Here is a 14473-nt window from a genome sequence, read left to right on the forward strand (position 1 = left end):
CCTCGGAGCTCGTGATCCAGGGATAGTGCTCGTAGCTAGCACACTGAAAGTGGCGGACACACCCTTTTCCCGGCTGTAACAGGCTTGCTAGCTTCGGAGTTGACCGCCCTTTCTTAATGATGTCCATTTTTTTCTGGAAAAGTCCGCCTGGAAAATCGCTTTGCCAGCAAATCTGCAACCAAATCCATTTGTTTTCCTCCGGCGGCCATTGTGGGTGGAGTTTGCTAGCTGGCTGCCTCACTCTGGCTTTGGCTCGCCTACTCTATAGCTAGCCAATCATAGTTGGTGAAAGCAATGACGTATCCCTAAGCCAGTGAGATGGCAATGCCTGCGAAAAAGCATTGTGGTGTTGCCAACTCGAAATCTGATTGGTTAAAAGCAACAGTCTTGTTTAATGCAGCAGAACCTGCAGAACTGATTGTGAAGGCCTTGAGGCAGATTTCTGATCCTGGCAACAAATAATGGCTGAAATATGATTGGTTAAATACTTCAATATGAAAACACACATCTGGAAGCAGTGCAACCAGGGGGAAAAGCAATGAAAGGAAGCTAACAGACCATTTGGAATAATAAGTATTGATGGACAAAATATAATATATGACTCAGATATTTCTTAGGCCGGCAGAGAAGGCCCTGACGGCCCGCCACTGTATTTTGGTATACACCAAAGATAGCGAACTACTATAGACTTTCCTGATTTGGACACGCCTTAAAGTATGAAACATGATTTTAGTGAAAACAAATACAGGTTAAAAAAACTTAAAGCAGTTGGCACTTGAATATCAGTATCTTTTGTGGGGGTTTTTAGGCAAAAGGTTAAAAGGAAGTAGATGCTTTCCTCACGTCATTTCCTCCCTCCCACTGGAAACTAAAATGGCTACCAACGTGGAACGAACTGATAACCGCGTTGCTACTTCGCTTTCTGATGTTGTGGCACTTAAACAACCCATTCTACCTGTGGATCAGACCCTCCAGAACAACCCGCTTTTAGGACTACCTATTGTGGCTACTGAGGCAATTCTCGATTTTTTGTCTTATGACGAAATCAGTTTGCTACGCCCGGTAAGAACAACAAAAGGAGTGGTCGAAATATTTTAGGATCATAACAGACATTCGCTTGCGAATTATTGAAGTTGATGTCATTTTATATATCTTAACTGTTGTACCACGCACAGGAAGAGTGACTTTCAGATATGTACGTGTGTGAATATCTTATATATACGTAGATAACCAACTCGTCGGCCTCACAATTTTGGGACCTAGGGTTCGATCCCAGGTTCTCACTTTGCAATTTACATGTTCTCTCCGGGCTTGTGTGAGTTTTTTCCGGTACTCGCCGGTTTCTTCCCACATCCATTAAAACATTCATGATTCATGCTGGTTGGTTGAACACTCTAAATTGGCCCTAGTTTTGAGTGTGAGGGTGAATGCGAATGTATGTATGTACAGTGGTACCTTGAGATACGAGCCTAATGCGTTCCGCGACTGAGCTCATATGTCGATTTCCTCGTATCTCAAATCGACGTTTCCCATAGAAATGAACTAAAAACAAATTAATTCGTTCCAAAAAACAGGATACAGTGGTAACTCGAGATACGAGCTTAATTCGTTCTGGGACTGTGCTCGTATGTCTATTCTCGTAACTCGAACGAACGTTTCCCATTGAAATGAACTAAAAACAGATTAATTCGTTCCAACCCTCTGAAAAAACACCAAAAACAGGATATTGGATTTGAATTTTTTTGGCCATCTATTAACAAAGTAACAGAACTAGTGGTTTAATATTTTTAAAATTTGTTTAATAGAACTAAAATTAGACAGATTTCTCGGAGGGTAGAGTGAGGGACGGGGGGGGGGGGGGTCGATCGGGGGAGACTTTTTGCACCGGTGAATCGTAATATAACATAAACAAATTTAAATGAACTTGGATTACGATGCAGACACACTCAAAAATAAGTTTAATATAACCTTACACTAAACTTAATTCTAATTTTGTTTTACATTTTTATACCTTCTCCTGGCCGGGTTAGCTGTTTGCCCCGCCTCTACCCTCACGTTCGCTATCGATGGGCTGTATGCTGTTGTATTCCCTTCAAAACATGCCGAAAATGATGCACACAAATGTCCTCACAATAGGATAACGCACGACGACTAGCCAACGGGAAGCAGTATACTCTGTTGGCTCTCTTTGCCCCGCCTCCACCCTGACTTTCAGCTGCAGTTTTTAAAAGGAACCTATCGAGGGTTGTTTGCTTTTGTCCGCCCTTCAAAATATTCCGAAAATAATGCACGCAAATGCCCTCATGATAGGATACCGCACGACGACTAGCCAATGGGAATTAGTATACTCCTCTTGTATTGGCGAGCAAGCTCCGCCACACACTGACTAACGAGGAAAAATAACCCTGAAAAATGCAACGTTCTGCCCAGTGCTCGCAGAGACATTTACACGAGGGAGTTGCGACGAGATGGATTTTTTTAGGATCACGGGGGTTCCGGAGCCTATCCCAGCTGACTCCGGGCCAGAGGCAGGGGACACCCTGAATCGGTGGCCAGCCGATCGCAGGGCACAAGGAATCGGACAACCATGCACTCTCACACCCATACCTAGGGGCAATTTAGGGTGTCCAATCAGCCGACCATGCATGTTTTTGGAATGTGGGAGGAAACCGGAGTACCCAGAAGAAACCCACAGAGGCCTGGCCAGAACATGCAAACTCCACACAGATAGACATGACCTGGATTTGAACCCAGGACCCCAGAGCTGTGAGGCCGACGGGCTTACCACTCGCTCCACTAGGCCGCCCGCATATACATATATATATACATGCATACAGTGGGGCAAATAAGTATTTAGTCAACCACCAGTTGTGCAAGTTCTCCAACTTGAAAAGATTAGAGAGGCCTGTAATTGTCAACATGGGTAAACCTCAACCATGGGAGACAGAATGTGGAAAGAAAAACAGAAAGTCACATTGTTTGTTTTTAAAGAATTTATTTCCAAATTTGAGTGGAAAATAAGTATTTAGTCACCAAGCAAGCAAGATTTCTGGCTGTCAAAGAGCCTAACTTCTAACGATGTCTCCACTCGTTACCTGTATTAATAGCATCTGTTTTAACTCATTATCGGTATAAAAGACACCTGTCCACAACCTCAGTCTCTCACACTCCACTATGGCCAAGACCAAAGAGCTGTCGAAGGAAACCAGAGACAAAATTGTAGACCTGCACCAGGCAGGGAAGACTGAATCTGCAATAGGTAAAACACTTGGTGTAAAGAAATCAGCTGTTGGAGCAATTATTAGAAAATGGAAGACATACAAGACCACTGATAATCTCCCTCGATCTGGTCTCCATGCAAGATCTCACCCCGTGGCGTCAAAATGATATCAAGAACGTTGAGCAAAAATTCCAGAACCACACGGGAGGACCTTATGAATGACCTACGGAGAGCTGGGACCACAGTAACAAGGGTTATATCAGTAACACAATGCGCCGCCAGGGACTCAAATCCTGCACTGCCAGACGTGTCCACCTGCTGAAGCAGTACACATCCAGGCCCGTCTGCGGTTCGCTAGAGAGCATTTGGATGATCCAGAAGAGGACTGGGAGAAAGTGTGATGGTCAGATGAAACCAAAATAGAACTTTTTGGTAGAAACACAGGTTCTCGTCTTTGGAGGAGAGAGAATACTGAATTGCACGACAACACACTCGTAACCGAACAATCAAATTTAAATTAACTTGGATTAATATACAGTTGTGGTCAAAAGTTTACATACACTTGTGAAGACCATAATGTCATGGCTCTCTTGAGTTTCCAGTTATTTCCACAACTCGGATTTTTCTCTGATAGAGTGATTGGAACAGATACGTCTTTGTTACAAAAAACATTCATGAAGTTTGGTTCTTTTATGACTTTATTATGGGTTAACAAAAAAGTGATCAAATCTGCTGGGTCAAAAATATACATACAGCAACACAAATTAGCAATTTTGGTGACTTAGAAAGTTGTGTCAGTGAAATGAGTTTCATAGCATGGCCTCTTAACTTCTTGAGTGATGGAGTGACTATAGCTGGTGACTTCTCTGAGGCCATTTAAATGGGGCTCATTGCATGGAAACGCCCACAAACGCTACAATGGGAAAGTCAAAGGAGCTCAGCATGGATCTGAAAAAGCAAATAATATAATAATCGGACAGAGGCCCTGTCGTCATCATCAACAACAAAAAGCCTACTTGTCATCACACCCAGAAACTGCGTATGACATAATTGGTGGTGCTTCTCCATAAGCTGCGTTTACTCGGCAAAAGACCTAAATAAGTGATAGTTACGGACTTGTAATTTGGCATTCTGCTGTTATGGATACAGGTCACTTACCTCTCACTGTCTTTCACTTACCTTCAGTCAGCTAGTAGGAGGCAGATCACCATCCAAACATCTTTTCATATTACCTCAGAAGGGAATGTGTTTTGTGTTACCGCAAATTTAGAGTTCTGATGGATGTGGGGAAAAACTGTCCTTAAGCCTATTTGTCCGTACTTTGTGGGACCTATAGTGTCTGCCAGAGGGCAGCAGCTGGAACAGATTGTGACCAGGGTGGTAAGGGTCCCCTATGATGTTCCTGGCTCTGCTGAGGTAACGAGGGCTGGCAATGTCTTCCAGTGAGGGCAGAGAGCAGCGAACAATCCTCTGGGCACTGTTAATCACGTTCTGCATGGCCTTTTTGTCTGCCGCCGTGCTTCCAGCGTACCACACTGTGATGCAGTACGCCAGGATGCTCTCTACAGTTTTTCTATAGAAGGTTATCAGAAGCTTGGTGCCCAAGTTGTTCTTCCTAAGTACCCTGATGAAATTGAGTCGTTTGTGAGCCTTCTTCACTACTGCCGTGATGTTTGGAGACCATGAGAGCTTATCCGTGACGTGGACCCCCAGGAATTTAAAGGACTGGACCCTGTCTACACATACTCCATTTATGAGTGGGGCCAGATCTGTGCCGTGTTTGCGAAAGTCCATGATTATTTCTTTAGTTTTCGTGGTGTTCAGTGTCAGATTGTTCACCGAGCACCACGAAGACAGTTTGTTGACCTCATCTCTGTAGGCCGATTCATCCCCTCCTGAGATGAGTCCAACCACAGTGGTGTCGTCAGCGAATTTGATGATGGCGTTAGACTGGTACAGTCGTATGTGTACAGGGAGTACAGAAGAGGACTCAGTACACAGCCTTGAGGGGAGCCAGTGCTCAGTGTAATGGAGGAAGAGAGGTGGGGACCAAGTCTAACAGTTTGTGGTCGGTTGTTGAAGAAGTTCTTTATCCAGCAGCAGATTGAAGAGGATAGTCCAAGGTGGGAGAGTTTGTCAGTCAGAATGTCCGTTTTTTTGGTGTTGAAGGCTGAGCTATAGTCAATGAAGAGCATCCTCACGTAGTTCCCATGGTGTTCCAGGTGGCTCAGTGCTGTATGTAGAGCAATGGCAATGGGCATCCTCAGTGGACCTGTTTGCTCTATAAGCAAATTGGTGAGGGTCAATTGAGGGAGGGATTGTATTCCTGATATGGCAGGCTACCAACTTTTCAAAGCACTTCATGATCACAGGCGTGAGTGCAACAGGCCTATAATCATTCATGCTGTCAATGGTTGGCTTTTTGGGGACAGGGATAATGGTGGCAGATTTCAGACAGGATGGAATGATGGATTGTGGCAGGGAACAATTGAAATTTTTTGTGAAGACTCCAGCTGGTCAACACAGGCTTTGAGCACCTTCCCAGGTAATCCGTCTGGGCCAGCAGCCTTCATGGTGTTCACAGACCGCATTACCAGTCTCACTTCCTGTTCCCGGAACGTCAGTGTATTGCTGCAGGGTGGTGGTGGGGGTGTTGAGACTGGGTCTGATTTGTCAGTCTCAAAGCGGGCAAAGAAACGGTTCAATTCCTCCGCTAGTGAGGCATCTGCGTTAACAGACATATTATTGTTATTGTAGTTGGTAATATGTCGTATTCCTTGCCACATCTTCTTTGGGTTATTTTCTGTGAACTGCTCCTCAATTTTCTAAGTATATGCTGCCTTGGCCTTTTTAATGCCTCTTTTCAGCTCAGCTCCGGCAGCTCTATATTTTATCTTGTCCCCTGATCTTAAGGCAGTGTTACGGCATTTGATGAGTGACTGTGTCTCATTGGTCATCCAGGGTTTTTGGTTAGGAAAAACCCGTATTCGTTAATTAATAGTGACGTTGTCAATGCAGTTTTTTTATGTAAGAAAGTACAGAGTCCGTGTAGTCCTGGAGGTTGTCGTGTACAAAAAGTTCCCAGTTGGTGCGGGAAAAACAGTCCTGCAGCTGAGAAAGTGCGTCCTCGGGCCAAGTTTTTATTATCTTTATTTGTGGCGTTGTTTGCCTCCGGAGTGGAGTGTAAGCGGGGGTGATAGATAGGCAGAGGTGATCTGATCCAGCTAGGTGAGGGAGGGAAGTGGCTTTATAAGCATGTTTGATGTTAGAATAGACATGGTCAAGAGTTTTGTCTCCTCTAGTAGTACAATTTACGTATTGAATAAACTTAGGTAAAACAGTCTTTAAACACGCCTTGTTGAAATCACCAGCGATGATAAAAACTCCATCGGGGTGGTTAAGCTGTTGTTTGTTTACAGCCGTTAGCAGGAGGTTAAGTGCCGTGTTAATGTTAGCATTCGGAGGTATATAGACCACCGTTACTACGATGACCATTAGCTCTCTCGGTAAATAACACCGTATTGCCAATAATTCTAAATCCGGGGAACAGTGAGTGTCAATGATCCTACTGTCACAACACCATTCATTATGTATAAACATGCACAGTCCTCCTCCTTTTGCTTTTGCCTGTTAATTCTTTTGAACGATGGTTCCGAAAAAGCGTTCGGCTAGCTAGCGATACCGCAGCGTCGGGGATATGCGGGTGTAGCCACGTTTCTGTGATGAGAATAATATTACAGTTCCTAACAAAGCTGTTGGTAGCAATTTGAAGTTCCAACTCATCCATTTTGTGGGTGATAGATCGGGCGTTGGTCAAAAGGATACTAGGAAGCGGTGCTCGGTGTGGTTGTTGTTTCAGCTTAGCAGCAAGGCCCGCCCGGCATCCACGCTTCTGCTTTCTGTCCCTTCGCCGCCTTCGACGTGCTTTGAGTGGGCTGGCTATCCACGGAGATCCCGGAGAGTTTGTTGTGAAATCGGATGTTTCACCAATTTCGTCACACGCAGTTTCTGGGTTTGATGACAAGTAGGCTTTTTTGTTGTTGATAATGACGACAGCGCCTATGTCCGATTATTATTATTATGTATCGCATATTCTTCCGATAGTGATTAAATCCTGGCGACTGTAGGATAACGAACGACACCAAACTGGAGAGCATAGAGCTGCTGCGTCAGTGCGCGCCGCCATCTTGGAAAAATTACTGACTTGAACAAGTCAGGAAAGTCACTTGAAGCCATTTCAAAGCAGCTGCAGGTCCCAAGAGCAACAGTGCAAACAATTGTTTGTAAATTTAAAGGGCATGGCACTGTTTTGTCACAGCCACGATCAGGAAGAAAACGCAAGCTATCACCAGAGAAAATTGGTCAGGAGGGTGAAGATTCAACCGAGAATCACCACAAAGCAGATCTGCAAAGAATTAGAAGCTGCTGGAACACGGGTGTCAGTGTCCACAGTCAAGCGTGTTTTGCATGAGGCTGCCGTGCAAGAAGGAAGCCCTTGCTCCAAAAGCGGCACCTTAAGGCTCGACTGAAGTTTACTGCTGATCACATGGACAAAGATAAGACCTTCTGGAGGAAAGTTCTGTGGTCAGACCAAACAAAAATCGAGCTGTTTGGCCACAATGCCCAGCAATATGTTTGGAGGAGAAAAGGTGAGGCATTTAATCCCAAGTACACCATGCCTACCGTCAAGCACGGTGGCGGTAGTATTATGCTGTGGGGCTGTTTCGCTGCCAATGGAATTGGTGCTTTACAGAGAGTAAATGGGAAAATGGAGGATTACCTTCAAATTCTTCAAGATAACCTAAAGTCATCAGCCCGAAGATTGGGTCTTGGGCGCAGTTGGGTGTTCCAACAGGCTAAGGAAGGAAAAACCGGAAATGCAATAGCTTAGCCTACCCACATTTTGTTTGTGGGCAATGAAGTTTTATTCTGAGAAAGGGTGACATTGGCTATCAGTGTTGTGTGCACGAGGATACTTCTAATTATTTGCTCGAAATTTTCCTCGTATCAAGCATCTCATAGGTAGAGCTGCTCGAATGTAGAGCTACCACTGTATGTGTGTATATGTATGTATCTGCTCACAGCTGATCCCGCGTGTATGACAGCTGAACGTCAAAGATGTCTCGGACTAGCACAAAGAAACGTTCAGCGCCAAGTCGCACCACTCGTTGAGTCTATAGTTGCAACAACAAACAAGCAGACACAACCAATATACAGTATGAATAAATAATCATTAAATAATCAATAAATAAGTGGTCCAAGTGAGGTCAGCAGAGTGGAGCGGGCTTGTTCCGTCAGAAGTCCATGATGGGTGTCCAGGATGGTGCCACGGTTTTGGAGATGTTCAGCGCCTATTTGCACGGCTTGCTGAGTCTATAGACGCTATAACAAACAGTCAAACACATAAAAATCAATATATAGTAATGATGAATAAATAATCACAATATAGTAATGATGAATAAATAATCACAAAATAGTAATGATAAATAAATAATCACAAAATAGTAATGATAAATAAATAATCACAAAATAGTAATGATAAATAAATAATCACAAAATAGTAATGATAAATAAATAATCACAAAATAGTAATGATAAATAAATAATCACAAAATAGTAATGATAAATAAATAATCACAAAATAGTAATGATAAATAAATAATCACAAAATAGTAATGATAAATAAATAATCACAAAATAGTAATGATAAATAAATAATCACAAAATAGTAATGATAAATAAATAATCACAAAATAGTAATGATAAATAAATAATCACAAAATAGTAATGATAAATAAATCACAAAATAGTAATGATAAATAAATACTTAGTAATTCAAGTACCGTATTTTCACACCTATAAGGCGCACCTAAAAGTCTTAAAATTTTCCCCAAACTAAAGGCTGTGCCTACTAGTGCGGGGTGTCTTTTCTGTGCACTAAAGTCAAAATTCTGCAGATGTCTTTGTGTGACGTTGACCCCAGGTAAAGCGAGGTGGCCCAAGTTGGAAGAGTTTCTCAAGCGCTGGATTGAAGGAGAAAGAGAAGCGGGGAGAAGCATCTCTACAGTCACCCTTCGACTAAGGGCAAAAAAGCTTTCCGACGAAATGAAAATTTTCATGGAGTTCCATCCTGGTGCTTTTGCTTCAAGAAATGAAACCATCTATCCATCCGGGCAAGAACTACGGTGGCACAACAGCTTTCGGCAGACTATAAAGAAAAGATGGCAGCCTTTCACTCTTACTGCAGCAAAATAATTGGCGACGAGCGTATCCAGCCTAGCCACATCACCATTATGGACGAGGTGCCACTCACTTTCGACATTCCGACAAACCACTGTCGACAAGAAGGGAACCAGCACGGTTGGGGTACGCACAACGGGCCATGAGAAGGCAGCTTTCACGGTGGTGCTTGCTTGCCATGGGAATGGTCAGAAGCTACCACCCATGGTGATTTTTAAGAGGAAGACGTTGCCGAAGGAATAAAGTGTCAGTGTCAAAGCCAACCAGAAGGGATGGATGGACGAGGACAAAATGAAAGAGTCGCCTAACGAGGTGTATGTGAGGAGACCAGATGGCTTTTTCCGCACGCCACCATCAATGCTGATCTGCGACTCCATGCACGCCCATCTCACGGCTGAAGTGAAACACCAAGCCCGGCATATGAAGTCCGAGCTTGCCGTCATTCCAGGAGGTTTGACAAAGGAACTACAACCGCTGGACATTGCCGTAAATAGAGCATTTAAAACAAAGTTGCGAACGGCTTGGGAGCAATGGATGTCCGATTGTATACATAGTTATACAAAGAGTGGCAGGCAGCGTCAAGCAAGTTACGCGACAATATGTGAATGGATTGTGGATGCCTGGGCTCAAGTCTCGGCATCAAATTCCAGGAATACCCTGCCGACCAGTCGGACTCAGACAATGAGACGGAATATAACATGTTGGACGGCAAACTTGGCCAAACTCTTTATTTCAGACACAGATGAGGAGATTGATGGTTTTGTGGATGGTTAACTGCTACTGCTATAACCTCTATCAAGGTGAGTCTCTTTTCCATTTAATAAACCACAATCAAACTTATTTTTGCTCATGCTGTCTTTGTAAAAAAGAATAAAACAACTTGCTAGCATAGCTAGCATAACAAACGTTAGCATAGTGCTAGCGCCTTTTAGCCCGGAGCGTCCTTTGTATTGACAAACAGCAGAAAATTCACTCGCAACTGCGCCCTTTAGGGCGGTGCGTTTTATAGGTGTGAAAATACGATATTCGTAATAAGTCTTGATTAGGTCCTAGGTGCAGAACTCAAGTTTAGTATGGTAACAGCTCTTGGGAAGAAACACTCTCGATTCACACACGATGGCGCGCACGGGTGCAGCGGCTCTTTGCTCTCCAGTTTGGTGATTTGTTTTCTCCGTCTTATTGTTATTTACGAACATCTGCGAGGCAAACGTTTTCCACAGTCGCCAGGATCTAATTACTCTCGGTAGGAGATGTGATATATCCATCACAAAAGATTACCAACAAACCTACAATATCCCAAGGACATTTCGAGACCACTATGTGAGGATGCTTTTCATTGACTATAGCTCAGCATCCTGATACTGCATTACAGTGTGGTACGCTGGAAGCACGCTAGCAGACAGAAAAGTCATGCAGAGAGTGATCAACACCGCCCAGAAGATCATCGGCTGCTCTCTGCCCTCACTAGATGACATTACCAGCCCTCGCTACCTCAGCAGAGCCGGGAACATTGTTAGGGACCCATACCACCCTGGACACAACCTGTTCCAGCTGCCGCCCTCTGGCAGATGCTACAGGTCTCACAAACGCTCGCAAATAGACTTAGGGACAGTTTTTTTTCCCAGAGCCATCAGGGCTCTGAACTTGCATTAGCACCACACACAATCCGTTCTGTGCAATAACAATGTGCAATATCTTAGATTGTGCAATATTTTAGAATTACCTTGCCCGGACGAGACTTTTTATATTATTTATTTATGTTTTTACTTTTTATTTATGTTTTTACTGAGAAACATGCACTTTGTGGAGTAGCACCACTAATTTCGTTGTACGCAGCTGTTGTATAATGACAATAAAGGCTTTATATATTTTTAATTTTTCCTTGAGTCTGTTTGTCTTTGCAGTTATAGCTCTGTAGCCCCTTCCAGAGGGCAGCAGGTTGAAGTGGTGGAAGCCGAGACGCATACTTTCTTATAATGCTCTCCGCCCTTCTAAGGCACTAAACATTAAACAGCAAAATGCGGTAGATTGGGTACTCGGATGATTCGCCTAAAGACGTGTTGCCGACGGACGTTTGAAAGACGGACAGGTCGCCGAATGGACGTTCCACCGAACGGAGGTTTCGCTGAAACGGGATTCGCGCGCTCGCCCCGCCCCCGGATCGTGTGTGTACAAGTTTTGCAACCTCGGCCCGCGGGCCATATACGGCCCGTTAGGATTTTTAATCCAGCCCGCCGCGTAGGTAAATCATATCCCTACGGTCATCGGAGGGGTTTCTTCCCGGGAACAGTGCTTTGTGGGCGGATTTTAATCACACGTGCTGAGTTTCATTATCGAGCTCCATATATTCCCCGAGTTTGAACACTTAAATAATCGGCGGGGATTCCCCCCGAGCCTATCCAAGAATAGTGCGCCGTGAGCGGACTGGGTTCGACGACGCCCCGCTGAATTTCCTGCAGCTCCAGAAATTTTTCAAATTTGAGCCCCACACACATTGGAGGGGTTTTTCACCGAGCACAGTGCTCTGTGGGCGGACAGGGGTAACACATGCCCCGCTGGAATCCTGAGCACCGTAATTTTTTTCTAAGCGTGAGCACGTAACCAAGGATGGTGACACATGAGCGGATTGGGTTGCCTGATGCCCCGCTGAAATCCCGAGATCCATAAATTTTTCAAAGTATGAGCACCACACACATCAACGGTGGATTTCCCCAGTGCCTATCCGACATTTGATGTCGCAAATACAAATACTAGTATTTGTTTTTAATCATTTAACGCTGTTTTCGGCTGGATTTGACCGAATTTGAGAGCATTTTGAGCCGTTAGGCGAATGGCTCTGTTCTTAAAATGGCCGACAAGCGACGATGTCGAGCTCCGTTGTCTTACAACGCGCATTGGACATCTAGTCTGTATACACGAACAATATGTGAATTTCCTTTGTCTTCTTTTAAATAAAATACTAGTATAAAATACAATACTAGTATTGTATATACAAATACTAATATTTGTATTTAATCATTAAACGCTGGTTTAAGATGGATTGTGAAAAATTTCTGGAGCTGCAGAAATTCAGCGGGGCGTCCTCCAACCCAGTCCGCTCCCGGCGCACTATTCTTGGATAGGCTCGGGGGGAACCCCCGCCGATTTTTAAAGTGCTCAAACTCGGGAAATCTATGGAGCTCGATAATGAAACTCAGCATGTCATTAAAATCCGCCCACGAAGCACTGTTCCCGGGGAGAAACCCCTCCGATGACCGTAGGGATATGATTTACCTACTCGGCGGGCCGGATTAAAATCCTAACTGGCCGTATATGGCCCGCGGGCTGAGGTTGCTAAACCTGTACACACACGATCCGGGGGCGGGGTGAGCGCGCAAATCCCGTTTCAGCGAAACCTCCGTTCGGCCGAACGGCCGTCCGGCGACCTGTCCGTCTGTCAAACGTCCGTCGGCGAAACGTCTTTAGGCAAATCATCCGGCCACGGGTAGATTGTACTGTCAAATTAGTAAACTTGGCTAAGGTACCAAAATCTCTTGCACTTAAAGTGCAGCCTTTATTTTGTTTACTAATGAAACAGATTAAGGTTAATCCTGTTACATGACATACTTAAACCTAATACAGGTATAGTCTGCAAAACGTTGATGCTCCCCGTCACGTGCGTAGTGGATAGTACCTTCCCGTTTGTGCGCCATTTAATATACCCCTGTCGTTTAATATACCCGGGTTTATTAAATGGGGGTATACTAAACAGCTTAATACAGTAGTTTTTTCCCGTCGCCTTCTGTACAGCACTCATGGAAAAAAACTGCAACGCTCCGCCCAGTGCTTGTAGAGCTCTTTACACGAGGGAGATGCGGCGAGAAAGACAGTGCGCTGAATTCATAAGCAGCCTGGCTGTCTCGTATGCTCGTATCTCAAAATTAGTCTCGTATCTCAAGGGATACATATGATCGGAATTTTACTCGTATCTCAAATCCCCGTATGTCGGGGCACTCGTATGTCAAGGATTACTGTATACAAATATACACTATTTGGTGATGAAGAATGCCTTTCCCAGCATGATGGACATATACATGTACATGGACAGTGGTTCTTCTGCCTGACTTTGGCACGGGCAGTCTAGGTTCGATTCCCACTCAGTGGCAGTCCGAGTGATTTTCTGTCTCTCTGTGTACCCTATGACTGACTGATAACCAGTCTCGGGTGTAGCCTGCCTTTCGCCCGAAGGCGGTTGGGTTAGGCTCCAGCAACCCCTGCCACCCTTTTGAGGATAGGCAGTTTGGGAGATGAATGAATGAATCTTTGTATATACACAGTCGTATGACAAGGTTTGGGCATTCCAGATAATTTTCAAGATTTTCCTTTATAAATCATTGGTTTTTCAGATCATCAATTTCAACTAAATATATCATATAGCAGACAAACTGTTATTTGAGGGTTTGAAATGAAGTTTATTGGATTTACAGAAAGTGTGCAATAATGACCTAAACAAAAGTAGGCATGTGCATAAATTTGGCAACCCTTGTTTGATTGATTGGAATACCTTCAGCACTAATTATTGGAACACAACAATTGTTTGGTAATATCATTGACTTTTGTCCTATATACTCATTTGAAGCTAATCATGAGAAACGGTATTTAAAGTGGCCAGTTGCAAGTTTTTCCTCTTTGCATCTTCTCTTAAGTGTGGCAACATTGGAGCCTCAAAACAACTGACAAATCACTTTAGAACAAAGGTTGTTCAACATCACAGTTTAGAGCAGGGGTGGGCAAATTATTCCACAAAGGGCCGCAGTGGGTGCAGGTTTTCATTCCAACCCATAAAGAGGACACCTTTTCACCAATCTGGTGTCCTACAAGTGCAATCAGAAGGATTGTAGTCAGGTGCTTCTTGTTTTCTACAGAAATCTCATTGGTCTAATTGTCTGTCCTGGATCAGTTGGAACAAAAACCTGCACCCACAGTGGCCTGAGGACTGGTTTGCCCACCCCTGGTTTAGAGCAAGGATACAAA

The 14473-nt window shown here is 44.1% G+C and overlaps 1 protein-coding gene across 3 annotated transcripts in view; it reads left to right on the forward strand.

The window, feature by feature from the left end:
* The first annotated feature begins 853 nt into the window (after positions 1–853).
* The window catches only part of fbxo28 (F-box protein 28), a 45200-nt gene continuing 31580 nt past the window's right edge, over positions 854–14473 (forward strand). For 2 of the 3 annotated variants that reach the window (XM_077612564.1, XM_077612565.1), the window contains exon 1: positions 854–1062. In XM_077612564.1, coding sequence (XP_077468690.1) covers positions 874–1062 — 189 coding nt within the window. In that variant the 5' untranslated portion in view covers positions 854–873. Of the gene's footprint in view, positions 1063–9203; positions 10261–14473 lie in introns of all 3 variants that reach the window. The other variant, XM_077612566.1, reaches the window with a different exon arrangement.

Source organism: Stigmatopora argus, chromosome 11 (assembly GCF_051989625.1).
Source record: "Stigmatopora argus isolate UIUO_Sarg chromosome 11, RoL_Sarg_1.0, whole genome shotgun sequence".
Lineage (NCBI taxonomy): Eukaryota > Metazoa > Chordata > Actinopteri > Syngnathiformes > Syngnathidae > Stigmatopora > Stigmatopora argus.